This window comes from Ambystoma mexicanum, chromosome 13, assembly GCF_040938575.1.
Source record: "Ambystoma mexicanum isolate Mex_15411 chromosome 13, UKY_AmexF1_1, whole genome shotgun sequence".
Taxonomy (NCBI): domain Eukaryota; kingdom Metazoa; phylum Chordata; class Amphibia; order Caudata; family Ambystomatidae; genus Ambystoma; species Ambystoma mexicanum.
In genome coordinates this window covers 814,002,214-814,028,425 of record NC_090938.1, presented here as the reverse complement: position 1 = coordinate 814,028,425, position 26,212 = coordinate 814,002,214, and the positions used below count along the sequence as shown (strand labels likewise).

General features: G+C 49.0%; 1 protein-coding gene across 1 annotated transcript in view; it reads right to left on the bottom strand.

The window, feature by feature from the left end:
- Positions 1-11,413: 11,413 nt before the first annotated feature.
- LOC138522051 (proteasome subunit beta type-8-like) overlaps positions 11,414-26,212 on the bottom strand; it is a 28,944-nt gene continuing 14,145 nt past the window's right edge. Inside the window, exons 2-6 of the mRNA XM_069635281.1 lie at positions 25,976-26,120; positions 22,973-23,084; positions 19,434-19,563; positions 13,845-14,049; positions 11,414-13,498 (exon numbers count right to left, since the gene is read on the bottom strand). Of these exons, the coding sequence (XP_069491382.1) occupies positions 13,410-13,498; positions 13,845-14,049; positions 19,434-19,563; positions 22,973-23,031 (483 nt within the window). The 5' untranslated portion in view covers positions 23,032-23,084; positions 25,976-26,120 and the 3' untranslated portion in view covers positions 11,414-13,409. The remainder of the gene's footprint in view (positions 13,499-13,844; positions 14,050-19,433; positions 19,564-22,972; positions 23,085-25,975; positions 26,121-26,212) is intronic.

The window sequence follows — 26,212 nt, the reverse complement described above, 5'->3', positions numbered from 1 at the left end:
CCCCTCCACATGTGGATTCATGAATGGGGCCTGGAGCAGGCTGCACATCTGCTGCACAGCTGCACTCATGCCAAACCCTGTCTGGAGTTGGCCTTCCTGGGCTTTCAGACCCCTCACACTGATGCCCCATATGATGGCAGTACTGGGAACTTTGCCTCCCCCCAAATGAGGAGAGATATTTTCTGATGGGGGATACTGTAGCTTTTTCCTGGAAATGGTGACTGCAAGGTACACAGTGGGGCTTCTGAGAGGTGTCTGGGGGCATTCTGGAGGATCCTCCATTCACAACTTCATGGAGTCACATCAGGAAGCTGCTGGCTTCACCTGGTTCCCCAGAGATCCGGGGTCCCACTTGCTGCTTTTCCCATAGGTTACGTAACTGAAGGGACTGCTCAAAAAAGTGGTAGGACTTTATAGAGCTGTAATGTATGGGAACATGAGAAAGGGCGTCCTACCACATTAATTTACATTTAATGGTTCATCACCTACGGTTTTACGTTTTTTATGTTTTTTCTGTGTTTCTCTAACGACAATTTATGAAACAATTGTTCAGTTTTCATGTTATGTTATTGCAAATCGGTATGGCAACTAATTGAATTATGTTTCCAATCTATTTTTGCTTTGTTTCTATTTTGATTATGTTTGCAAAATAAGTGGGCATGTGTTGTTCATATAAAACTATTAAATGTTATGGTTGATTGACATTTTAGTTGAATTAAGCAGCCTAAAAGTAAATTTCATCATTCTATGTGTATTTATTTCTCATCTAATTATGAGTTTACAAACTTGTTGATACTTAGTATGTCAAATGGAGTTTACCTCTGCAGTAAATAAGGAATGCAGGAATTGTTTAATGTAAATTAATGTGGTAGGACGCCCTTTCTCATGTTCCCATGCTTTTCCCATAGGTGACTCCATCCGAGTGCGCCTCTATCCGTCTGCCACCGCACATCGCTTGATCTCAGGCTATAGCAAGATCAAGGCCATGATAGGTTGGACTTGCTGATCTCAGGCTATCCCAAGATCAAGGCCATAATATGTTGGACTTGCTGATCTCAGGCTATCGCAAGATCAAGGCCATGATATGTTGCCATTGCTGAGCTCAGGTTATCCCAAGATCAAGGCCATGATATGTTGGACTTGCTGATCTCAGGCTATCCCAAGATCAAGGCCATGATATTTTGGACTTGCTGATCTCAGGCTATCCCAAGATCAAGGCCATGATATGTTGGACTTGCTGATCTCAGGCTATCCCAAGATCAAGGCCATGATAGGTTGGAATTACTGAATGGACTCAGCTGCATCTACCAATGTATGAGTCCCAGTAGGCCACCAACATTGAGATCATGTCAATCAGTAATATTGCACCGATTTGGGCACAACAAACTCCTCTTGACAAGACCCTACAGCGAAATACCCAATGGAAATACTTAATAAGTGATTAGGCCAGGTTCCTGCACCCAGCACTGTTAATAAGTGTTTAAGCCTGGGATCCTGCTGTCACACCCAGCTGTGGTACTTAATAAGTGTTTAAGCCTGGGATCCTGCGGTCACACCCAGCTGTGGTGCTTAGTAAGTGTTTATGACAGGTTCCTGCACCCAGCACCGTTACTAAGTGTTTAAGCCTGGGATCCTGCTGTCACACCCAGCTGGTGTTACTTAATAAGTGTTTAGGACAGGATCCTGCACCCAGCACCGTTAATAAGTGTTTAAGCCTGGGATCCTGCTGTCACACCTAGCTGTGGTACTTAATAAGTGTTTATGCCCAGGATCCTGCTGTCACACCCAGCTGTGGTACTTAATAAGTGTTTAAGCCTGGGATCCTGCTGTCACACCCAGCTGTGGTACTTGATAAGTGTTTAGGACAGGTTCCTGCACCCAGCACCGTTAATATGTGTTTAAGCCTTGGCTCCTGCTGTCACACCCAGCTGTGGTACTTAGTAAGTGTTTAGGATGGTTCCTGCACCCAGCACCGTTAATAAGCGTTTAAGCCTGGGATCCTGCTGCCACACCCAGCTGTGGTACTTAATAAGTGTTTAGGACAGGTTCCTGCATGTTCTGATCTTGATGGTCGTGCCGATTATTGAAAACCTCCGTCCCCAAGTACCACACAGACAGAATAACCAAAACTGTATGTGCAATCTTTGAGGCCACAGGTGTGATGAGCCTTCGAATGGAACCAGGAAACGCCAGAAGAACCCCTTTCACCGCTGTAAGGCAATATATGGTTATTACACCAATGCAATATGAACACAGTAATAAGGTTTTGATTGAAGCAAGGCTTACCTAGGTGTACTGTGAGTTGGGTTGTAATGCAGTAGGGGCAATCTGCAGAGACAGTGGGTCGGGTTTCAGAGAGGCTAGGCTGCCGATTCCACACCTGGGTAGGTTGCCAACAAGAGTTCAACGGGGTCAAAACCAGTTCAATGCACAAGATCCCAGCAATGGAGAGTTCGTTTGAGCAATCCGTGGAAAAGGTATAGGGTCGAATAAAGTTCCAAGGCAAAGGTAACAGATGAAGCCGGGAAGAAGTAGAGTATCCAAAAAACAGTCCGTGGTCGAAGAGCCAAAGAATTCTTGATGAAAACAATAACGCCAAACAGTCCTTACGAAAAGCAGCTGAGAAGCGCTGCCAACATGGTTTCCGGCGTTTTTGAATGTTTAATTGTGGTCACATGATGCAAAACGCAGCAGCGTGGAAAATCACGTGATGGTAAAGGATAAACGTGATTGACAGCAGTTCATCTCACTTGACGCATGAATCGCCGTGTTCCTAGGTGGCGCCGTAAGGTATACGAGATTTTCCACGGGAGTTGCCAGGACAATGAAGGTCGGAAAACACCTGGAAAGCCAGTCATCCTTCTCCAGTGATGAACAGAAGGTCTCTGATGTGCAGTAAGAAATGTGGCAGGAAAATGTGGACTGATCATGGGTTGTCTAGTGGGTTGCCTAGTGGGTTGCCTAGTGTGTTGCCTAGTGGGAGACTGCCTAGTGGGTTGCCTATTGGGAGACGTGACAGAGCCCTCCCCCAAGGGCCCACGACCCCGTGGGCAGGAAGGATGATCCCGATGGAAACGAGCTACCAGTCTAGGGGCGTTAACATCCCGGGAAAAGACCCAGGAGCGCTCCTCAGGACCGTAACCCAACCAATCCACAAGGTATTGCAGTCGACCCTGTCTAAGACGAGAGCCCAAAATGGCACTGACCTCAAAGACATCTGGAGAGGAGACCGAAACAGGGGCAGGAGGAGTGATGATGCATGTGGGAGGAATGCAAGGCTTGAGCAGGGAGACATGAAATACTGGGTGTATACGCCATGTTGATGGAATCAAAAGACGTAGGGCCACAGGATTTAGGACCTTGAGAATCTTGTACGGACCAACAAATCGAGGCAACAACTTTCGGCAACCAGGGATATGCAGGTGGCGGGTCGACAACCAGACACGGTCATCCACACAGTAATCAGGAGCTGCCGCCCGTTTCCGGTCTGCCTTGGCCTTCATAGACACTTGGGCCTCACGGAAATGGAGAAGGGTCTGGTTATGAATCTAAACCAGATCGCGGGCGCAGGCCGCAGCAGCAGGGGCAGTAGAGGTGTTGAAATCAGGAAAAGGAAGGTTTCGGGGATGTTGGCCGTATAAAGCATAGAAAGGAGAAAAGCCCGTGGAGGAATGCTGAGAGTTATTGTAGGCGAACTCAGCGAGGTGGAGAAGATTCAACCAAGTATCTTGGAACTGAAGAGTCAGGCAGCGTAAGTATTGTTCTAAGGTCTGGTTCACTCTCTCTGTCTGCCCATCGCTCTCCGGGTGGTAAGCGGAGGAGTAGCGAGAGTCAATACAAAGAAGCTTAGTGAGGGCTTGCCAGAAACGTGAGATGAATTGTGATCCACGATCCGAAACCAGGACCTGTGGTAAACCAAAAAGACAAAACACTGATTTGAAGAATAAGCGGGCCAATGTAGGGGCCGAGGGTATCCCAGTACAAGGAATAAAACGGGCCATTTTGGTGTATGAGTCAACGATCACCCAGATAGTATCATAGCCCTGTCTGCGAGGTAGGTCTGTGACTAAATCCATAGAAACAGTGTGCCAGGGTCTGGGGGTAGGGGCAAAGGTTGGAGCAAACCTAGCGGTCGACCACGACGTGTTTTGCACTGAGCACATATGGAGCAAGAGTTCACATAAGCCTCCACATCGCGCCTCATCGTTGGCTACCAACACCAGCGCTTTAGTAGTTCCAGGGTACGTAACTGTCCAGGGTGACCATTGATGGCGGCATCTTGGGACCAAGCAAGTGCCTGATTGCGTACATCACTTGTGGGAAGAAAGAGTTTCCCGTGAATAAATGGTAACCCTTCCTGAAATACCAAATCCCAATCTGTCAACTCATTAGAATGTTGTAAGACCCATTGCCTAATGGTGGATAGCATGGGTAGAGATGGTGTGCATAAACAGACTACATGACCCTTCCCTAATAGTGTTTCAGGATACAAAGACAAGCACTCCCCCCCAGGAGAACGAGAAAGAGCATCCGCCTTGCCATGGGTAGTCCCCGGCCTATGCTTCACTACAAAATCATATGCAGCGAAGAAGAGATGCCAGCGTACCTGTCTGCTGTTTACACATTTAAGGGAAGCCAGGTCTTGAAGGTTTTTGTGATCAGTGTACACTATGGTCTGATGTTTTGCCCCTATAAGGTGATGACGCCATGTTTGCAAAGCGTCCTTAAAGGCCAACAATTCTTTTTCAGTAACCGTGTAGTGATATTCGGAGGATGTAAACTTCCTTGAGTGATAGGCTATGGGATGCAACTGCCCCGTGGCTGAACAAGGTTGAGAGAGTACTGCACCTAATGCAAAGGAGGAAGCGTCGGCCTCCAGGACAAATGGAGGTTCCGGATCCGGGTGTTGAAGCACCAGAACGGAGCAAGAGGACTGGTTAAGGCGGTTAGCGGTGATACAATGGAGGAAAACCCGGCGATAAAACGTTGATAAAAATTGGCAAAACCAAGAAACGATTGTAACTGTTTCAGATTGGTAGGGGCAGGCCAGTCTATGATAGCGCAGACTTTCGTGTTGTTCATGGATAAACCACCAGGAGTTATGTGAAAACCCAAAAAATCCACCTCCTTAGTGTGGAATTCACATTTCTCGGGTTTAGCGAATAAGGCATGATTTTGTAGGCGTGTTAATAGTTCTTTAACATGGACGATATGTTCCTCTAAGGATGAAGAAAACACCAGAATATCGTCCAAGTAGGCCACTACGTATATGTCAAGAATATCACTAAACACCTCATTGACAAATCGTTGAAAGGTAGCTGGGGCATTACATAAACCGAAAGGCATCACAGTGTATTCAAACAGGCCCTGTTTGGAGCAGAATGCAGTTTCCCACTCGTCTCCCTGACGCATACGAACGAGGTTGTAAGCACCTCAGAGGTCCAGCTTAGTAAAGATGGTTGCACGTGTCAGTTTATCTAGTAGCGGGGAGATCAATGGAATGGGGTACCTGTTCTTTATGGTAATAGCGTTCAGTTTTCTGTAGTCCACACAAGGACGTAAGTCCCCTTCTTTTTTTGGTACGAAAAAGATGGGACTAGCAGCCGGAGAGCAGGAGGGTCGTATGTGGCCTAATCGTAAAGCTTGTTGGATGTATTCCTTTAGGGCCTGTTTCTCTGACTGAGATAGAGAATATATCCTGCCCCTTGGAATCACTGCATTAGGGACTAGATCAATAGGACAATCATAGGGTCTGTGTGGCGGCAACCCTTCTGCCGTGGCTTTGTCAAACACAGTCAAGAATTCATGATAAACCGTGGGGATACCAGCCAATACAGCCCCTACAGTATGTGTCGAGGGTACACTTTGCATTGTCTCCTCTAGACTGGAAGAGGCCATTGCCCCAAGAATACTGGCAGGGGAGGATAGCATCTGGGACTCTATTAGGCAGAAGTTTTGACAAATATCAGATTCAAAAGGTAACTTGACCCGTACCCCAATTGATTAATGGGTTGTGTTGTCTCAACCAGGGAATGCCCAGAATGACACCGAATTGCGGGTTGGTGATAAGATCGAATGACATAGTTTCCTTATGGGTATCTTGGATTATCAGTTCCATAGGAGCCGTTTGATGCATGATAGGACCAGAAGCAAAAGAGGTGCCATCAACTGCTTGCACTGGTTCTGGGTGCTCCTTCTTGATCAAGGGTAAATTAAGTTTGTGGGCCAATGCTATATTGATAAAACAGCCAGTGGCTCCAGAATCGATCACTATATGAACCTGATGTGTAAGCTCCCTAGTAGGTTTCAATGAAGCTTGTACCACGACAGGTCTGATGGGACCGAAAACGGGTTCAGTGGGGGACATGGAGGTGCTCGCCCGTACCACCGCTCTTAGGGGTGAGCCTTCTGAAAACCCTGATTCTTATTTCTTGGGCGTCGTGGACATTCTTTTACGTAATGTCCATTGATGCCACAGTAAAAACAAGAATTATCCGTTCTTCTGCGTTCCCGTTCGGCCTGTGTAATGGGACTTCGAATCCCACCGACTTGCATGGGTTCGGAAGCCGGCAAAGTCGAAGGTGTTTGACTTGAAAAACCAACTTCGGCCTTACGTTCAGACCGACGTGCATCAACTTGCAGGGTTAAATCTACCAATTCGGAAAAAACAGAGGGAAGGGCCAGGATCACTGAAAGGGCATCTTTCATAGTATTACATAGCCCTTTGTAGTACACGATGGCTTTCTTTTCCTCCGGCCATGAGGTCTCGGCAGCAAGTTGGTTGAAACGTGTTATATATTCAATAAGTGTTTGTCTGCCTTGTGAGAGCTCTAGTAGTTCCAAATCTCGGGATTGTGCTTTATACCTGGTATCGAATACTTTAGCCATTTCAGTTACTAGAAGGTCAAAATCATATAATGCTGGATGGTTATTTTCCAGTAACGGGTTCGCCCAGGTAGCTGCCACGCCAGATAAATGAGAAAGAAGGAAGGCCGCCTTGGTGACAGAATCTGGAAAAACTTGAGGTCGGCATAAAAAATGTAGTTTACACTGGTTCAAGAATGTGCGGTATTTCCTTGGATCACCTTGGAATCGTTCTGGGGCAGCAAGGGGAAAGGAAGTAGGAAGTAATACAGGAGTGGGAGCTCTGGGCGGAGCGGGCGGAGGCTGGGCTTGAGGAGGGTCTTCAATTTCGGCATCAGCCGGTAGAGGATGACGTGTGCTTTGTAATGTATCGAGGCGGTGGTGGATTGCCGTTGTTGCGGTGACCATATCGGTCCTAAGGGCAGCAACTGCCTGCATTAGAGCGGCCACGGGGTCCCCAGCGGAGGGATCCATAATCAGGACGACCAAATAAAGGGCTTCTCAGTCTGTTCTGATCTTGATGGTCGTGCCGATTATTGAAAACCTCCGTCCCCAAGTACCACACAGACAGAATAACCAAAACTGTATGTGCAATCTTTGAGGCCACAGGTGTGATGAGCCTTCGAATGGAACCAGGAAACGCCGGAAGAACCCCTTTGACCGCTGTAAGGCAATATACGGTTATTACACCAATGCAATATGAACACAGTAATAAGGTTTTGATTGAAGCAAGGCTTACCTAGGTGTAGTGTGAGTTGGGTTGTAATGCAGTAGGGGCAATCTGCAGAGACAGTGGGTCGGGTTTCAGAGAGGCTAGGCTGGCGATTCCACACCTGGGTAGGTTGCCAACAAGAGTTCAACGGGGTCGAAACCAGTTCAATGCACAAGATCCCAGCAAGGGAGAGTTCATTTGAGCAATCCGTGGAAAAGGTATAGGGTCGAATAAAGTTCCAAGGCAAAGGTAACAGATGAAGCCGGGAAGAAGTAGAGTATCCAAAAAACAGTCCGTGGTCGAAGAGCCAAAGAATTCTTGATGAAAACAATAACGCCAAACAGTCCTTACGAAAAGCAGCTGAGAAGCGCTGCCAACATGGTTTCCGGCGTTTTTGAATGTTTAATTGTGGTCACATGATGCAAAACGCAGCAGCGTGGAAAATCACGTGATGGTAAAGGATAAACGTGATTGACAGCAGTTCATCTCACTTGACGCATGAATCGCCGTGTTCCTAGGCGGCGCCGTAAGGTATACGAGATTTTCCACGGGAGTTGCCAGGACAATGAAGGTTGGAAAACACCTGGAAAGCCAGTCATCCTTCTCCAGTGATGAACAGAAGGTCTCTGATGTGCAGTAAGAAATGTGGCAGGAAAATGTGGACTGATCATGGGTTGTCTAGTGGGTTGCCTAGTGGGTTGCCTAGTGCGTTGCCTAGTGGGAGACTGCCTAGTGGGTTGCCTATTGGGAGACGTGACACTGCACCCAGCAATGTTAATAAGTGTTTAAGCCTGAGATCCTGCTCTCCCACCCAGCTGTGGTACAGTGTTTAGGACAGGTTCCTGCACCCAGCACCGTTAATAAGTGTTTAAAACCAGGATCCTGCTGCCACACCCAGCTGTGGTACTTGATAAGTGTTTAGGACAGGTTCCTGCACCCAGCGCCTTTAATAAGTGTTTTTGCCTGGGATCCTGCTATCACACCCAGCTGTGGTACTTAGTGTTTAGGCCTGGGGTCCTGCACCCAGCACCATTAATAAGTGTTTAAGCCTGGGCTCCTGCTGTCACACCCAGCTGTGACACTTAATACGTGTTTAAGCCTGGGATCCTTCTGTCACACCCAGCTGTGGTACTTAATACGTGTTTAGGCCCGGGCTCCTGCTGTCACACCCAGCTGTGGTACTTAATACGTGTTTAGGCCTGGGATCCTGCTGTCACACCCAGCTGTGGTACTTAATAAGGGCTTGGGCCTGGGATCCTGCTGTCACACCCAGCTGTGGTACTTAATAAGTGTTTAAGCCTGGGATCCTGCTGTCACTCCCAGCTGTGGTACTTAATACGTGTTTAGGCCTGGGATCCTGCTGTCACACCCAGCTGTGGTACTTAATATGTGTTTAGGCCTGGGATCCTGCTGTCACACCCAGCTGTGGTACTTAATACGTGTTTAGGCCTGGGATCCTGCTGTCACACCCAGCTGTGGTACTTAATACGTGTTTAGGCCCGGGCTCCTGCTGTCACACCCAGCTGTGGTACAGTGCTTAGGACAGGTTCCTGCACCCAGCACTGTTACTAAGTGTTTAGGCCCGGGCTCCTGCTGTCACACCCAGCTGTGGTACTTAGTAAGTGTTTAGGACAGGTTCCTGCACCCAGCACCGTTAATAAGTGTTTAAACCCGGGATCCTGCTGCCACACCCAGCTGTGGTACTTGATAAGTGTTTAGGACAGGTTCCTGCACCCAGCGCCTTTAATAAGTGTTTATGCCTGGGATCCTGCTATCACACCCAGCTGTGGTACTTAGTGTTTAGGCCTGGGGTCCTGCACCCAGCACCATTAATAAGTGTTTAAGCCTGGGCTCCTGCTGTCACACCCAGCTGTGACACTTAATACGTGTTTAAGCCTGGGATCCTTCTGTCACACCCAGCTGTGGTACTTAATACGTGTTTAGGCCCGGGCTCCTGCTGTCACACCCAGCTGCGGTACAGTGTTTAGGCCAGGGTCCTGCACCCAGCACCGTTAGTAAGTGTTTAGGCCCGGGAGCCTGCTGTCACACCCAGCTGTGGTACTTAGTAAGTGTTTAGGACAGGTTCCTGCACCCAGCGCCTTTAATAAGTGTTTATGCCTGGGATCCTGCTATCACATCCAGCAGTGGTACTTAGTGTTTAGGCCTGGGGTCCTGCACCCAGCACCATTAATAAGTGTTTAAGCCTGGGCTCCTGCTGTCACACCCAGCTGTGACACTTAATAAGTGTTTAAGTCTGAGATCCTGCTTTCACACCCAGCTGTGGTACTTAATATGTGTTTAGGCCTGGGATCCTGCTGTCACACCCAGCTGTGGTACTTAATACGTGTTTAGGCCTGGGATCCTGCTGTCACACCCAGCTGTGGTACTTAATACGTGTTTAGGCCCGGGCTCCTGCTGTCACACCCAGCTGTGGTACAGTGCTTAGGACAGGTTCCTGCACCCAGCACTGTTACTAAGTGTTTAGGCCCGGGCTCCTGCTGTCACACCCAGCTGTGGTACTTAGTAAGTGTTTAGGACAGGTTCCTGCACCCAGCACCGTTAATAAGTGTTTAAACCCGGGATCCTGCTGCCACACCCAGCTGTGGTACTTGATAAGTGTTTAGGACAGGTTCCTGCACCCAGCGCCTTTAATAAGTGTTTATGCCTGGGATCCTGCTATCACACCCAGCTGTGGTACTTAGTGTTTAGGCCTGGGGTCCTGCACCCAGCACCATTAATAAGTGTTTAAGCCTGGGCTCCTGCTGTCACACCCAGCTGTGACACTTAATACGTGTTTAAGCCTGGGATCCTTCTGTCACACCCAGCTGTGGTACTTAATACTTGTTTAGGCCCGGGCTCCTGCTGTCACACCCAGCTGTGGTACAGTGTTTAGGCCAGGGTCCTGCACCCAGCACCGTTAGTAAGTGTTTAGGCCCGGGAGCCTGCTGTCACACCCAGCTGTGGTACTTAGTAAGTGTTTAGGACAGGTTCCTGCACCCAGCACCGTTAATAAGTGTTTAAACCCGGGATCCTGCTGCCACACCCAGCTGTGGTACTTGATAAGTGTTTAGGACAGGTTCCTGCACCCAGCGCCTTTAATAAGTGTTTATGCCTGGGATCCTGCTATCACACCCAGCAGTGGTACTTAGTGTTTAGGCCTGGGGTCCTGCACCCAGCACCATTAATAAGTGTTTAAGCCTGGGCTCCTGCTGTCACACCCAGCTGTGACACTTAATAAGTGTTTAAGTCTGAGATCCTGCTTTCACACCCAGCTGTGGTACTTAGTATTTAGGACAGGTTCCTGCACCCAGCACCGTTAATAAGTGTTTAGGCCTGGCATCCCGCTGTCACACCCAGCAGGGGCACTTAATAATTGTTTAGGCCAGGAATCCTACCGCTTTCTACAAGTGTGGGAATCTCACATCTCTCTAGGTGAATAGGTGGCGAGATGGCAGAGTGTTGATACTGGTAAGCTCGACCCCTGAGAGACCTTTTATGAGGGACTGCCTCAAGAACATGGGGATATGCCTTGAATGCGGTGTGTGCCTTCTTGGGGAGAGGTGGAAAAAGCTTCCCTCTGATGTCCAGATGGGGTATCCCCCCTACAGGCACCAAGATCTAAATTCTAAACACAAGCCATGGTACACAACATTTAAGACCTCTAAAGAAAATGTTCAACCTGCCCTTTAAATCGACACGCATGTTGCCAGTCTGCACTTCCAGGGGCCTTTTCCTGAAGACTTGTGATCCACTGTCTGAACCCGATGGCACATGAAAGGGTTAAACACAGTCTCAAATCCTGATTCATTTTTATGAAAGCAGAGGAATCACAGGTGATATATTTCTAATTGTTTTATTTGTACTGTTCAATTCAGCATGGACCAGGCCTGAAATAGTGTTTCTAACATAGCATGGAGAGAACAGCCACAGCAGAAGCCCAACCATACATTAGGGTTCAGATTAGAGGACAATCAGACAGAGGCCCATCCATTCAAGAGGGCTTCAGGATGGAGTTCAAGCAGACCAGAGGCCCATCCGTACATGAAGGATTCAGGTGAGAGGACAATAAGACCAGAGGCCCATCCATTCAAGAGGGCTTCAGGTGAGAGGACAATCAGACCAGAGGCCCATCCGTACATGAAGGATTCAGGTGAGAGGACAACCAGACCAGAGGCCCATCCATTCAAGAGGGCTTCAGGTTGGAGTACAAGCAGACCAGAGGCCCATCCGTACATGGAGGATTCAGGTAAGAGGACAGCGTAGAGGCCCATCCTTACAGAGGACAATCAGGAGCACAATAGGACCTCATCTCTCCATTCCAGGCATGAGAGAGGAACCTGCAGAGGAAATGTGGAGGAAGCCGATGCTCGGAGCATAGGAAGTCCAGGGAAATCCCATCTGAATCCAGGAGGGGTCATGGCTGCTTAGAAGATCAATGATGAAGGGGCGGGGTTCAGGTGCAGAGCGAGACATTAAGTTGAAAGCATCTCATGTACTGGGACAGAGTTGGGGGGAATTCAGCAGTACTGGAAAAGGTGAGTGAAGAAGGATCCAACACAGACCTGGGGAGTGATGTGGGCCAGAGGAGGAATGCTGGCTGCTAGGTGGCAGGAAGCAAGGAGGCAAAGCACTCACAGGCAGGTTGAAGCGAGAACCTCCATGCCATAGTAGCGGGTGGGTGAGAGACAAATAAGGCGGTAGATGCAATAACCTACACGCCATGGTAGTGCGAGGGCAATACATAGATGGATACAAGAATCCCTGAGACGTAGTTATGCATGAGAAAGTATAGATATGGGGGGTGGAGGCAAGAATCTCCATACCAGGGGAGCATATCAATCAGGCATAGATGGAGAGGTGCAGGCAAGAAGGTCCATGCCCTGGGAGCATGTCTACCAGGCATTGATGGAGAGGTGCAGGCAAGAAGCTCCATGCCAGGGGAGCATGTCAATCAGGCATAGATGGAGACAAGAAACTCCATGCCAGGGGAGCATGTCCATCAGGCATAGATGGAAACAAGAAGCTCCAGGACAGGGGAGCATGTCGATCAGGCACAGATGGAGGCAAGAAATTCCATTACAGGGGAGCATGTCGACCAGGCATGGATGGAGAGGTGCAGGCAAGAAGCTCCATGCCAGGGAAGTATGTCTATCAGGCATAGATGGAGAGGTGCAGGCAAGAAGCTCCATGCCAGGGGAGCATGTCGACCAGGCATAGAGGGAGAGGTGCAGGCAAGAAGCTCCATGCCAGGGGAGCATGTCAACCAGGCATGGATGGAGATGTGCAGGCAAGAAGCTCCATGCCAGGGGAGCATGTCTATCAGGGATAGATGGAGAGGTGCAGGCAAGAAGCTCCAAGGCAGGGGAGCATGTCTATCAGGCATAGATGGAGAGGTGCAGGCAAGAAGCTCCATGCTAGGGGAGCATGTCTATCAGGGATAGATGGAGAGGTGCAGGCAAGAAGCTCCATGCCAGGGGAGCATGTCGACCAGGCATAGAGGGAGAGGTGCAGGCAAGAAGCTCCATGCCATTATGAAGCCTGTGCAAAGCATAGGAAAGGAGTGTATGTGTGTCACTCTTCGGAAGCATTGCACACTATGTGTAGAATGGCGTCCAGAGTACTGGAGGAAAAAGGACTGCATAGGATGCAGGAACTCCTACGCCACGATCCTGTGACGAGTAGAGCAGGCAATTGCCTTCAATGTTTCTTAGCTTGTTAATGGTACATCCCTTCAATGTTTCTCAGCTTGGTACTGGTAAATCCCTTCAATGTTTCTCATCTTGGTACTGGTCCATCCCTTCAATGTTTCTCAGCTTGGTACTGGTACATTCCTTCAATGTTTCTCAGCTTGGTACTGGTACAGAAGGTCACTGACGTCTTCCTTGCAGACTTTGACCCATCCGTCTTCCCGCATGTGGTACACTTTGAAAAGAACAGAATACCCTGGATTAGAACAACCTTGTTCTGGGTTATAGACGTGCCCCCTCCCCAGTGCACAAGAAGACAAGCAGGGTCTGTGATCAGAAAGACTTGCCAAAATACACAATTTCTGTGAATGGACCATGAATTATGAATATCAGTCACGCTGAATCATTCTGAGTTCTCAGCATGAACAAATAACTCCCACACTACCAGTGGTGGTTTAGAAAAGGGTTTCCCATCCTCTTCTGAACTAGTCCGACCCCATGCTCAATAAAATGACCCCTACACTCTCCATATCAAAGCCCTGCTCAGACCCAAGAGGATGGTAAGTACCACCCAGACTTACAGTTGACAACACCACCGGAGTAGCAGTCGCGGTATGTGGCGTAAGCGATGGCTCGGCGTCCCAACTCGTAGGCTTCCTCTGCCAAGAGATTGTACCGGTAGCCGCTGTCTAGAACCCCATAGGCGTAGCTATTCCCGGAACCAGTGGAGAATATAGACCCCGAGAGACGTGTCCCAGCCTCGTCCACGTAGTACAGCCCAGGGCCCTAGAAACAAAGAGCCACAGGGGTTTGTGCCAGGACAGAAGTGTTTGCAAGACAGCTGGCAGAGGCATAAAACAGAACCAATGCAAGGCAGCAAATATACACAGGACAGAATACAGTTAAATGCAGCAAATATAAACAGGACAGAAACCAGTGCAAGGCAGCAAATATACACAGGACAGAATACAGTGCAATGCAGCAAATATATATAGGACAGAACTGGAGCAAGGCAGCAAATATACACAGGACAGAACTGGAGCAAGGCAGCAAATATATATAGGACAGAACTGGAGCAAGGCAGCAAATATACACAGGACAGAACTGGAGCAAGGCAGCAAATATACACAGGACAGAACTGGAGCATGGCAGCAAATATACACAGGACAGAACTGGAGCAAAGCAGCAAATATATATAGGACAGAACTGGAGCAAGGCAGCAAATATACACAGGACAGAACTGGAGCAAGGCAGCAAATATATATAGGACAGAACTGTAGCAAGGCAGCAAATATACACAGGACAGAATACAGTGCAATGCAGCAAGTATAAACAGGACAGAAACCAGTACAAGGCATCAACATAAGCATGGCTGAATCCAGTGCAAGGCAACAAATGTAAACAAGTCAGAACCCAGTGCAAGGCAGCACATGTAAACATGACAGAATCCAGTGCAATGCAGCACATGTAAACAAGGCAGAACCCAGTGCAAGACACCAACATAAGCATGACAGAATCCAATGCAAGGCAGCAAATATACACAGGACAGAATACAGTGCAATGCAGCAAATATAAACAGGGCAGAACCCAGTGCAAGACACCAACACAAGCATGACAGAATGCAGTGTAATGCAGCAAATGTAAACATGACAGAACCCAGTGCAAGGCACCAACACCAGCATGGCAGATTCAAGTGCAATGTAGCAAATGTAAGCAAGGCAGAACCCAGTACAAGACACCAACATAAGCATGGCAGAATCCAGTGCAAGGCACCAACACCAGCATGACAGAATCCAGTGCAAGGCACCAATGCAAGCATGACAGAATCCAGTGCAAGGCACCAACACAAGCATGACAGAATCCAGTGCAAGGCTCCAACACAAGCATGACAGAATCCAGTGCAAGGCACCAACGCAAGCATGACAGAATCCAGTGCAAGGCTCCAACACAAGCATGACAGAATCCAGTGCAAGGCACCAACACCAGCATGACAGAATCCAGTGCAAGGCACCAACACCAGCATGACAGAATCCAGTGCAAGGCACCAACGCAAGCATGACAGAATCCAGTGCAAGGCACCAACACCAGCATGACAGAATCCAGTGCAAGGCAACAACACAAGCATGACAGAATCCAGTGCAAGGCACCAACACAAGCATGACAGAATCCAGTGCACGGCACCAACACAAGCATGACAGAATCCAGTGCAAGGCACCAACACAAGCATGGCAGAATCCAGTGCAAGGCACCAACACAAGAAAGTCAGATTCCACTGCAATGTAGCAAATGTAAGCAAGGCAGAAACCAGTGCAAGACACCAACATAGGTATGACAGAATCCAGTGCAAGGCAGCAAATATACACAGGACAGAAGACAGTGCGAGGGAGCATGTGTACACAGAACAGAATCCACTGCAAGGCAGAAAATGTAAACATGAAAGAATCCAGTGCAAGGCACCAACACATGCATGGCAGAATCCAGTGCAATTTAGCAAATGTAAGCAAGGCAGAATCCAGTGCAAGGCACCAACATACACATGACGGAATCCAGTGCAAGGCACCAACACAAGAATGTCAGATTCCACTGCAATGTAGCAAATGTAAGCAAGGCAGAACCCAGTGCAAGACACCAACATAAGCATGGCAGAATCCAGTGCAAGGCAGCAAATATACACCAGACAGAAGAAAGTGCGAGGGAGCATATATACACAGAACAGAATCCACTGCAAGGCAGCAAATGTAAACATGAAAGAATCCAGTGCAAGACACCAACATAAGCATGACAGAATCCAGTGCAAGACACCAACATAAGCATGACAGAATCCAGTGCAAGGCAGCAAATATACACAGGACAGAATACAGTGCAAGGGAGCATATATACACAGAACAGAATCCAGTGCAAGGCAGCAAATGTAAACGTGAAAGAATCCAGTGGAAGGCACCAACACGAGCATGGCAGAATCCATATAAATATAAACAGAACATAATTCAGTGCAAGCGAGATATGTTGTAATATTGATACACAGATATTTACACCTGTATTAAAGGAATGGTTCGCCCAAAAAATTTGATTTAAAAAATAGATAGGCAATATAAAAAAAAACTATTGGCATTTTTTTTTCGAAGTCTCTATGTAAAGTTTTGAGCAATTCAAGCTCAAAAATGTGCAAAAGCAAGCACATGGGCGCATCCATTTTGTGAAATGGATGCCCGCCTGTGCTGGCTTTTGCTTTTGTGGCACTAATTAAGGAAAAGCCAGCCAGCTGTAGTAAACAAAAGCTACCACTAGGTGGCTTTTCCTTCATTGGTGCCGGGACTCGGAGGACGCGGACCAGAGACTACAGGCAGAAAAGCTGCAGCTGCATCTCGGTAAGTGCTACTTATTTATTTTTTAAAATAAGAACTAGCTGCGTTTTTTTTCCCAAGTTTTCCGTGCTGGAGGAGCCCGGAAAACGTAGAAATAAAACTGCAGCTTTAAAAATGTTGTATTTACGTTTGCGGTAGCTTTTGAAGCAACTGCAAACTTAAATAAAACGTTATTGTGTTTGAAAACGCTGCGGTTTTTCTTTCTAAGTTTCTCAGGCTCCTCCGAGCCTGAGAAACCTAGAAAGAAAAACCGCAGCGTTTTCAAACACAACCGCATTGTGTTTCTGCCTAAATCTGCTTTCCCATTTGGGGTTTTATGGCTCCCCACGGTGAGCCCTAGAGCCCAAAATGGGAAAGCAGATTTAGGCAGAAACACTGCAGCATTTAGCATTGCGGTAAACAACCGCTTAGTGTTTCTGCCTAAATCTGCTTTCCCATTTGGGGCTCTAGGGCTCCCCACGGGGAGCCCTAGAGCCCCAAATGGGAAAGCAGATTTAGGCAGAAACACTGCGGCATGTAAACACAACCATGTTGTGTTTCTGCCTGCCTTTGCTTTCACTTTGGGTCTCCGGTGCTCTCCTGGGGGAGCACCGGAGACCCAAAGGGATAGCCACGGCAGGCGGAAACACAATGCGGTTGTGTTTGAAAACGCTGCAGATTTTCTTTCTGAGTTTCTCAGGCTCCTCCAAGTTTTAGAGAGGCAGGGAGGCTGTTCCAGAGGGAGGCCCCAGCAGAAGAAAGAGATCTACTACCAACTCGTTGCTTAGAGAAGCGACTAACCCTGAGGGAGTTGGAGGCGGATGAGCGAAGAGCTTGAGAAGGAAGATATTTAGGAAGAGAGAGTTGAAGGTATTGAGGCCCCAGGGCACAGAAGGCCTTGTGGACAATGCAGAGGGTTTTGAACTTAATCCTCGCCGCCACTAGGAGCCCGTCCAGAGATTTCAGTCCTGGAGAGATACGATCCCTGGGCTTGAGGCCAAGGACGAGTCTCACAGTCCTGTTTTGGATGAGTTGCAGAGGGCGAAGAGTAGAGGCAGGCTGATTTAGAAAGAGGCTGTTGCAGTAGTCCAGCCTGGAGAGAACCAGAGCTCTGGAGACAGTGGGCCTCATTATAAGTGTGCCGGTCCGGTAACAACAGTGCCGGTAAGTCTACCAGCATGGTGGTTACTAGACCGGCACACTACTACTCTGCGGGCGGGTGGCGTCCCGCCCGCAGAGTTTCAACAAAGCGCCGTAATCCCCATTCCATCGCCTGACTTCCCGGAACACCAGGGTCGTAATCCCCCGGTGTTTCCGGCAAGCTAGGTGCCAGTAAATATTGCAAGTCTGGCGGCAACCCGCCTGTTTACCGGCACGGTTACCGCTGGACTTGTAATGAGGCCCAGTGAGCTTCTGGGGGAAGGAGAGGAAAGGAAGAATACCTCTGAGGAGGTGCAGCTGGTAGTGTGACTTCTTAGAGACATCAGAGATGTGAGGAGAGAAGGAGAGTGTGGGGTCAAAGATGACCCTGAGGTTCTTAGCCTCACAGGTGGGAGCAGGAAGAGGGCCAAGAGAGGCTGGCCAGAGAGTGACAGGAAAGGAGGGAGCGGGTGTGCCGATGAGGAGAATCTCGGTCTTACTGGCATTAAGGCAGAGATCATTGGCGGCACACCACTCCTGGATAGCAGACAGACAGTCAGAGATGTGAGAAGGAGAAGGGGGCCTGAAATTAGTTGTGTGTCATCCACATAGCACTGAAGGTTGGGGAAGAGAGCGGCAATACGGTGACCAGCAATGCAGTGGTGGTGAAGAGTCACTGCATGGAGTAATTCTGTGCTTCTCATGGGTGGGTGTTGGAGAAGGGTCCCTGCATGGAGTAGTTCTGTGCTTTCCGGTGATCGGTGGTGGTGAAGGGTCCCTGTGTGGAGTAATTCTACACTTCCCATGGGTGGGTGGTGGTGAAAGGTCCATGCATGGAGTCATTCTGTGCTTCTCATTGGTGGGTGGTGGTGAAGGGTCCCTGCGTGGAGTAGTTCTTTGTTTCTCATGGGTTGGTGTTGTAGAAGGGTACATGCATGGAGTAATTCTGTGCTTCTCATGGATGGGTGGTGGTGAAGGGTCCCTGCATGGAGTAATTCTGTGCTTCTCATTGGTGGGTGGTGGTGAAGGGTCCCTGCATGGAGTAGTTCTTTGTTTCTCATGGGTGGGTGTTGTAGAAGGGTACATGCATGGAGTAATTCTGCGCTTGTCATGGGTGGGTGGTGGTGAAGGGTCCCTGCATGGAGTAATTCTGTGCTTCTCATGGGTGGGTGGTGGTGGTGAAGGGTCCCTGCATGGAGTAATTCTGTGCTTCTCATGGGTGGGTAGTGGAGATGGGTCACTGTATGGAGTAATTCTGTGCTTCTCATTGGTGGGTGGTGGTGAAGGGTCCCTGCATGGAGTAATTATGTGCTTCTCATGGGTGGGTGTTGTAGAAGGGTACATGCATGGAGTAATTCTGTGCTTCTCATGGGTGGGTGGTGGTGAAGGGTCCCTGCGTGGAGTAAATCTGTGCTTCCCTTGGGTCGGTGCTGGGGAAAGGGTCCTTGCATGGAGTAATTCTGTGCTTCTCGTGGTTGACTGTTGGTTGATGAACGGCCCCTGCATGGAGTCAATCTGCACTGACTGCGGTGGGAGTTGATGAGTGTACCTGCATGAGGGACTTCTGGCTTACTGTGGTCGTGCGTTGATGAGGATTCAATCTGCAATGACCGTGGTAGGGTGTTGATGAGGGTACCTGCTTGGAGTCATTCTACACTAACCATGGTGGGGGGCCCTTCCACTCACCTTTTTGTCCCAGCCGCATATCATGCTGCCCATAGACAGCCCCATGCCCCGATATTCACACATCATGTTGGATAACAGCTTTGAGGCGGCCGAGACTGAGATCCGCTCCTTATTCCGCAGTCTGTACAGCCTAGAATGGGAGAAATTTGTTAGCACCTGAGCCAAAGTGGTATGCCCTGGAAGGGGGTCGTCTCCAGACTTCCTGATACTTGTGGGGAGTGAGGCTTCTTGCATCTGGAGCTCATGTCTGGAGGAAACCCCAAAGTCTGTCCTATCACTATGGTGAGATTGGCTAAAGTCCTGCACAGGAGGCGCTCAACATAGTACTGTAACATTTTTAGAGGTCATAGGAGGGAAGGTGTACTGGACAGTACCGAGGGTTTACGGGTCAGAGCAGCTAGCGGGGAGTTCTACGGTTTCATGAGGACACATGAGAGAACACGTATTGGACAGCTCTGTGGATGTGTAGGCTTTGTGGTTTGGGCCTCCTCCAAGGAGGTGAGCAGCCTGGTATTTGGAGACATACATTGTCATTCTATGTGTCCTGCAGGAATGTCACAATCACACTCAGAGTGCATTGTCTACAAGAGGGGGGGTAAATGGGGACATACATAGGCTCTGGAGAGGGGGGCTCTGATAGACCTAGCAAGGGACCAGAGGACCAGGCTGCAGGGTCTACAGATGTGATTGTTATTTTCTATGTTTTGTTAATTATGAGGGCTGCCATTCAGTGGCCGGCATGCACAATTGAGCATTTCATTGGTACTCACAGAAGAAACAGATCATTGGTTTTAATCCCAGTGTTACCCTTTCCAAGAAGGAACGATATTTTCATAGATGAAATTCTGTGTATTCTCAGAAAAATAAGCTATGTTAAAAGAAGGGCATTATTTAATTGCACTAACATTGCAAACAGCCTCTTTTTAAACCTGTTACAATGTTAATTTATCATGATCTTTTCCAGCATATACTGCAGTCATTATACGGGCATTACACTTGTCTTACTGACCATATACATTACATTCCAAGATTGACAGTCAGAAATACTCCTATTGTATGTACAGTAAGAGATCAAGAGTAAGACTCGGACTCAGTGGCATTATGGTGATTGTTAAGAACTTTTATTGATAAATTAACGAGAGGGTTGTGGAAATCCTACCCGGCTCTAAAATAAAGTCTGGGGAAGCTTCTGGCTCCCATCCCCAAGTTCAAGATATAGTTCTTCAAGTTGTAGGTTTCACATACTCCACTTGGATTCCCTTCACAATGTACACTTGCATTCAATATATCAATGTTCACCTGGATTCACAATAGTTCAATCAGACTTTGTGTTTCCTTCCCCAAGTTCAAAATAGCAACTTCAATTAGGAGCTTCTGACTCCCTTGCCCAAGCTAGGGTAGGTTCCTTTCTGATCGTTGTCGGGCCCTCTGGTCTTGGCGTAGTTGATAGACTGCACGGTCCACCCATTACAGGTCACGCAAGCAGTGGCTCTTACTCAAGCTTAGCATCACCTTAATTAATCTTTACATTTGCTCACACTTCGCTGCTCCCCTCCGCAGTCTTTAGTATGCTGCTTTCCTTATTTGCTTGCTTTTCGCTGCTCCCCTCGGCAGCTCCTTCATAGGTTTCACACTTTCCGAATCCTCCGAGACTTTTCAACACGTACTATTCCTCTTCTACGTGACTACTCTGATGTTAGCTTTTCACACAGTTCTTTGCGTTTTACTATCTTCATCGGTTTAGTTAGTTTTCAGCAATCTGAGACTTTCGAGAACATGCCGGTTGCACGAGACCACTCCAATACAATGTATCCTGTCAGTCTTTCATGCACGCGTACCGAGTCTCTTTCATTCATGGAGACTCACTGGTCTTGTTTGTTGTTTCTTGGGCTCCTTTGCATACACAGCTTCTCTCACTCTGAGGTCAAGGTCTCACCATCTGCCCCTCAGACACTCCTGAGCCAGCCTTTCCGCCCAGGGGAACGAGCACTTGCAAAATCAAGCACGAAGGGCCGCTCTGGCACACGGCTCCCTTCCTTTGACCTTGCCAGCTCCCTGGAGACATGGCTCCCTCGCCACGCTTCTGCAGAGCACCCTGCTCTGCAGCTTTTCAGAGTTCTCACGTCCCACTTTCGTCAGGTCCTCAACGGTCTTTCTGGCCTTCTCTGCTGCTCACCCCCTGCCATCTCTCGCATTCGCTCTTGCAGTCCAGCTTTTATACAACTGAATCCTATTAAGGTGATTCAGGCGTGACCTCTTTGCCTGGTTTGCCTGACTCCACTTAGGCCAATTAGTGTGACATGCCTGACCTTCAGTTCTGTAATTCGCAGGATCCCTCTTCTTCATCCCAGTACTATAGTGGTGTTTTGTATAGATGTCATGCATTACTCTATGAGGCTTCTTCCTCGTCTCAGTATTTGGTGCAGTCAGAAGGGGTGTTAGGTTAGGAATAACAATATCCTAGAAAGGCTAAGGGAGGGTAAGGAATGCTGCTATCGGAAAAGGTGAGATACCATGTCTCGCACTCTGGCACTCTCACCCCAATCCCCAAGGACCCTCTGCTCAGGTGATCCTCCCTCGCTCGTCCACCCCCAGGGTCGGGATCCAATAGCGATGGCCATTTCCTGGCCACCTGAACAGAAGATCCCTGGGGAGTAGTTGTGAGAGTTCCTTCAGGTTTCTCACAGTGTCAGAATATCCAAAACAACATGGTCTCCATACTGTGTCCAAAATCCTAACCTGACCCTGACACAATAAACTCAATATAGCGTGAAGGGGAACATGTCTTTTAGATGATTACCTGCAGCTCCTTTCCAAAGTTCATCATAAAGTTCCAAAGTGTAGAAGAAACCAACAATGTTCTACCAGTAAAAGGGGGCCTTCCCTGCCCGTGGATTGCTCTGTTTTCAATGTTCTTCACTTTGACATTTCCATACTCCACAATCTCAGTTCTAGGAGTCAAAGTTCATGCAGTAGATAGGGTGCTGCTCTTGGGGGAGGTCGGTGGTCATAAATCAGATGAGAGGCAGTTCTTGGGAGACAAAGGTCATGCAGTAGATAGGGTGCTGCTCTTGGGGGGGTCAGTGGTCATAAATCAGATGAGGGGACAGCTCTTGAGAGTCAAAGGTCATGCAGTAGAAATGTTGCTGTTATTTGTGGGCTCAGTGGTCATAAATCAGATGAGGGGATAGTTCTAGGAGTCAAAAGTCATGCACTAGATAGGGCACTGGTCTCGGGGGGGGGGTCAGTGGTCATAAATCAGATGAGGGGACAGTTCTTCGGAGTCAAAGGTCTTGCACTAGATAGGGTGTTGCTCCTAGGAGTCAGTGGTCATAAATCATATGAGGGGACAGTTCTTGTGAGTCAAAGGTCATGCACTAGATAGTGCGTTGCTCTTGGGGGGAATCAGAGGCCATCAGTTAGATGAAGGGTCTGTTCCTTAGTGTAAGGGTCCACAGATGTCTCAGAGGGTGTTTCATTGCATGTGTGCCAGGAGGGGGCCCTCAGGTGAATGGGCAAATGGCTGGGGGGGCTCTTACCTGCATTCCTTGGCCAGCATCCGCTCCCAGTACTGGCAGTCGGCCGCACTCCCAGACATGGTGCCTAGCAGGTAGGGGTTGATCTCAATGACCTTGTTAACTTGAGTGTTGGCTGCAGGTGAGAAAGAGATGAAATCAGGGGGTTACGGAGTGCGGAACAAGTACTCCATGGAGAGTGCACTTCAGGGGAGCCAGGAAATGGTAACAGGAAAAAGGCCTCTAATATCAATGAAACCCAAGGGATATCACTGCTGGGGCCTCAGCCTGTATGATCCATGTAACCTGGGGGATAATGTTCCTGTCTGAGGCCTGAGCCTGTATGATCGATGTATCCTGAGGGATAGTGCTGCTATCTGAGGCTGAGCCTCTAAGAGTCGTGTATCATGATGGAGAAATGCGCCCTCTTAAAGTCACGCCTGTGGGATATGTGTTAGCTGAAAGATAGCTCAGTGCCTGTTGAGGGTTAGATCTTCTGCATGTGCCTGTATGGTGGGTGTAACCCCAGGGATAGCTCCGTGCCTGTTGAGGGTTAGATCTTCTGCATGTGCCTGTGTGGTGGGTGTAACCCCAGGGATAGCTCTGTGCCTATTGAGGGTTAGATCTTCTGCATGTGCCTGTATGGTGGGTGTAACCCCAGGGATAGCTCTGTGCCTGTTGAGGGTTAGATCTTCTGCATGTGCCTGTATGGTGGGTGTAACCCCAGGGATAGCTCCGTGCCTGTTGAGGGTTAGATCTTCTGCATGTGCATGTATGGTGGTTATAACCCCAGAGATAGCTCCGTGCCTGTTGAGGGTTAGAACTTCTGCATGTGCCTGTATGGTGGGTGTAACCCCAGGGATAGCTCCATGCCTGTTGAGGGTTAGATCTTCTCATGTGCCTGTCAGTGGGTGTAACCCCAGGGATAGCTACGTGCCTGTTGAGGGTTAGATCTTCTGCAGGTGCCTGTATGGTGGGTGTAACCCCAGGGATAGCTCCGTGCCTGTTGAGGGTTAGATCTTCTGCATGTGCCTGTATGGTGGGTGTAACCCCAGGGATAGCTCTGTACCTGTTGAGGGTTAGATCTTCTGCATGTGCCTGTATGGTGGGTGTAACCCCAGGGATAGCTCCGTGCCTCTTGAGGGTTAGATCTTCTGCATGTGCCTGTGTGGTGGGTGTAACCCCTGGGATAGCTCCGTAACTGTTGGGGGTTAGATCTTCTGCATGCGCCTGTGTGGTGGGTATAACTCCAGGGATAGCTCTGTGCCTGTTGGGCGTTAGATCTTCTGCATGTGCCTGTGTGGTGGCTGTAACCCCAGGGATAGCTCCGTGCCTGTTGAGGGTTAGATCTTCTGCATGTGCCTGTATGGTGGGTGTAACCCCAGGGATAGCTCTGTGCCTGTTGAGGGTTAGATCTTCTGCATGTGCCTGTATGGTGGGTGTAACCCCAGGGATAGCTCTGTGCCTGTTGAGGGTTAGATCTTCTGCATGTGCCTGTATGGTGGGTGTAACCCCAGGGATAGCTCCGTGCCTGTTGAGGGTTAGATCTTCTGCATGTGCATGTATGGTGGTTATAACCCCAGAGATAGCTCCGTGCCTGTTGAGGGTTAGAACTTCTGCATGTGCCTGTATGGTGGGTGTAACCCCAGGGATAGCTCCATGCCTGTTGAGGGTTAGATCTTCTCATGTGCCTGTCAGTGGGTGTAACCCCAGGGATAGCTACGTGCCTGTTGAGGGTTAGATCTTCTGCAGGTGCCTGTATGGTGGGTGTAACCCCAGGGATAGCTCCGTGCCTGTTGAGGGTTAGATCTTCTGCATGTGCCTGTATGGTGGGTGTAACCCCAGGGATAGCTCTGTGCCTGTTGAGGGTTAGATCTTCTGCATGTGCCTGTATGGTGGGTGTAACCCCAGGGATAGCTCCGTGCCTCTTGAGGGTTAGATCTTCTGCATGTGCCTGTGTGGTGGGTGTAACCCCTGGGATAGCTCCGTAACTGTTGGGGGTTAGATCTTCTGCATGCGCCTGTGTGGTGGGTATAACTCCAGGGATAGCTCTGTGCCTGTTGGGCGTTAGATCTTCTGCATGTGCCTGTGTGGTGGCTGTAACCCCAGGGATAGCTCCGTGCCTGTTGAGGGTTAGATCTTCTGCATGTGCCTGTATGGTGGGTGTAACCCCAGGGATAATCCGTGCCTGTGGAGAGTTAGATCTTCTGCAAGTGCCTGTATGGTGGGTGTAACCCCAGGGATATCTCTGTGCCTGTTTAGGGTTAGATCTTCTGCATGTGCCTGATGGTGGGTGTAACCCCACGGATAGCTCTGCTGTCTGAGCCTTCTGCATCGAATATGCATAACCTGAGGGTTACACCTGCTGCCTACACCTAAGTAGTCTGTACATCCCAAGAGATAGCCCTGCTGAGGCTTGAGCCTGTAATCTGCAAGCCCTGAGGGTAGGTCTGTTGCCTGAGGTTGGTATAACCCTAGGGATAGCTCTGCTGGCTGAGCCTTGAGTCTGTAAGATCTGTGGTACCTAACGGTTGCTCTGCAGTGGGGGCCCTAGGCATGTTGGCTCTGTGTAAACTCAGGGTTAGATCTTCTCCCTGAGCCAGTAAGGTCTCGGTACCCTGAGGGATGGCACTGCTGCCTGAGCCAGTAAGGTCTCTGAGGGATAGGACTGCTGCCTGAGCCAGTAAGGTCTCTGTACCCTGAGGGGTGGCTCTGCTGCCTGAGCCAGTAAGGTGTCTGAAGGATAGGACTGCTGCCTGAGCCAGTAAGTTCTCTGAGGGATAGGACTGCTGCCTGAGGAAGTAAGGTCTTTGTACCCTGAGGTATGGTTCTGCTGCGGGGGCTAGTACATTTTCTGTAACCTCAGGGATATTTCTGCTGCCTGAGCCAGTAAGGTCTCTGTACCCCGAAGGATAGCACCTCTGTCATAGGCCTGTGTCTGTTATGTAAAGGGATGAATGGGAAACGTCACCCAAAGATGATCCAATACCTGGGGATAAAGAGAGGAGGGAAGAAGATGTCACTCACCAATATAACTCCCTGCGGAGGCCCGGGAATCCACCGCCACCACCACCCCATGCTAGAACTTGAAGGCCAGGGTGGTGGTCCCATGCCAGAGCTCGAGTTTTGCACCACTGCCACCCTCTGTGCACGACTGGAGGAAGTGAGCAGGCTGGTAAGAAAGAAGGACACGTAATGAGTATTGGGCCTGTCATCACAGACCTACTAGTATCACACAGAACCAGTAAAGGAACCAGGGTGGAT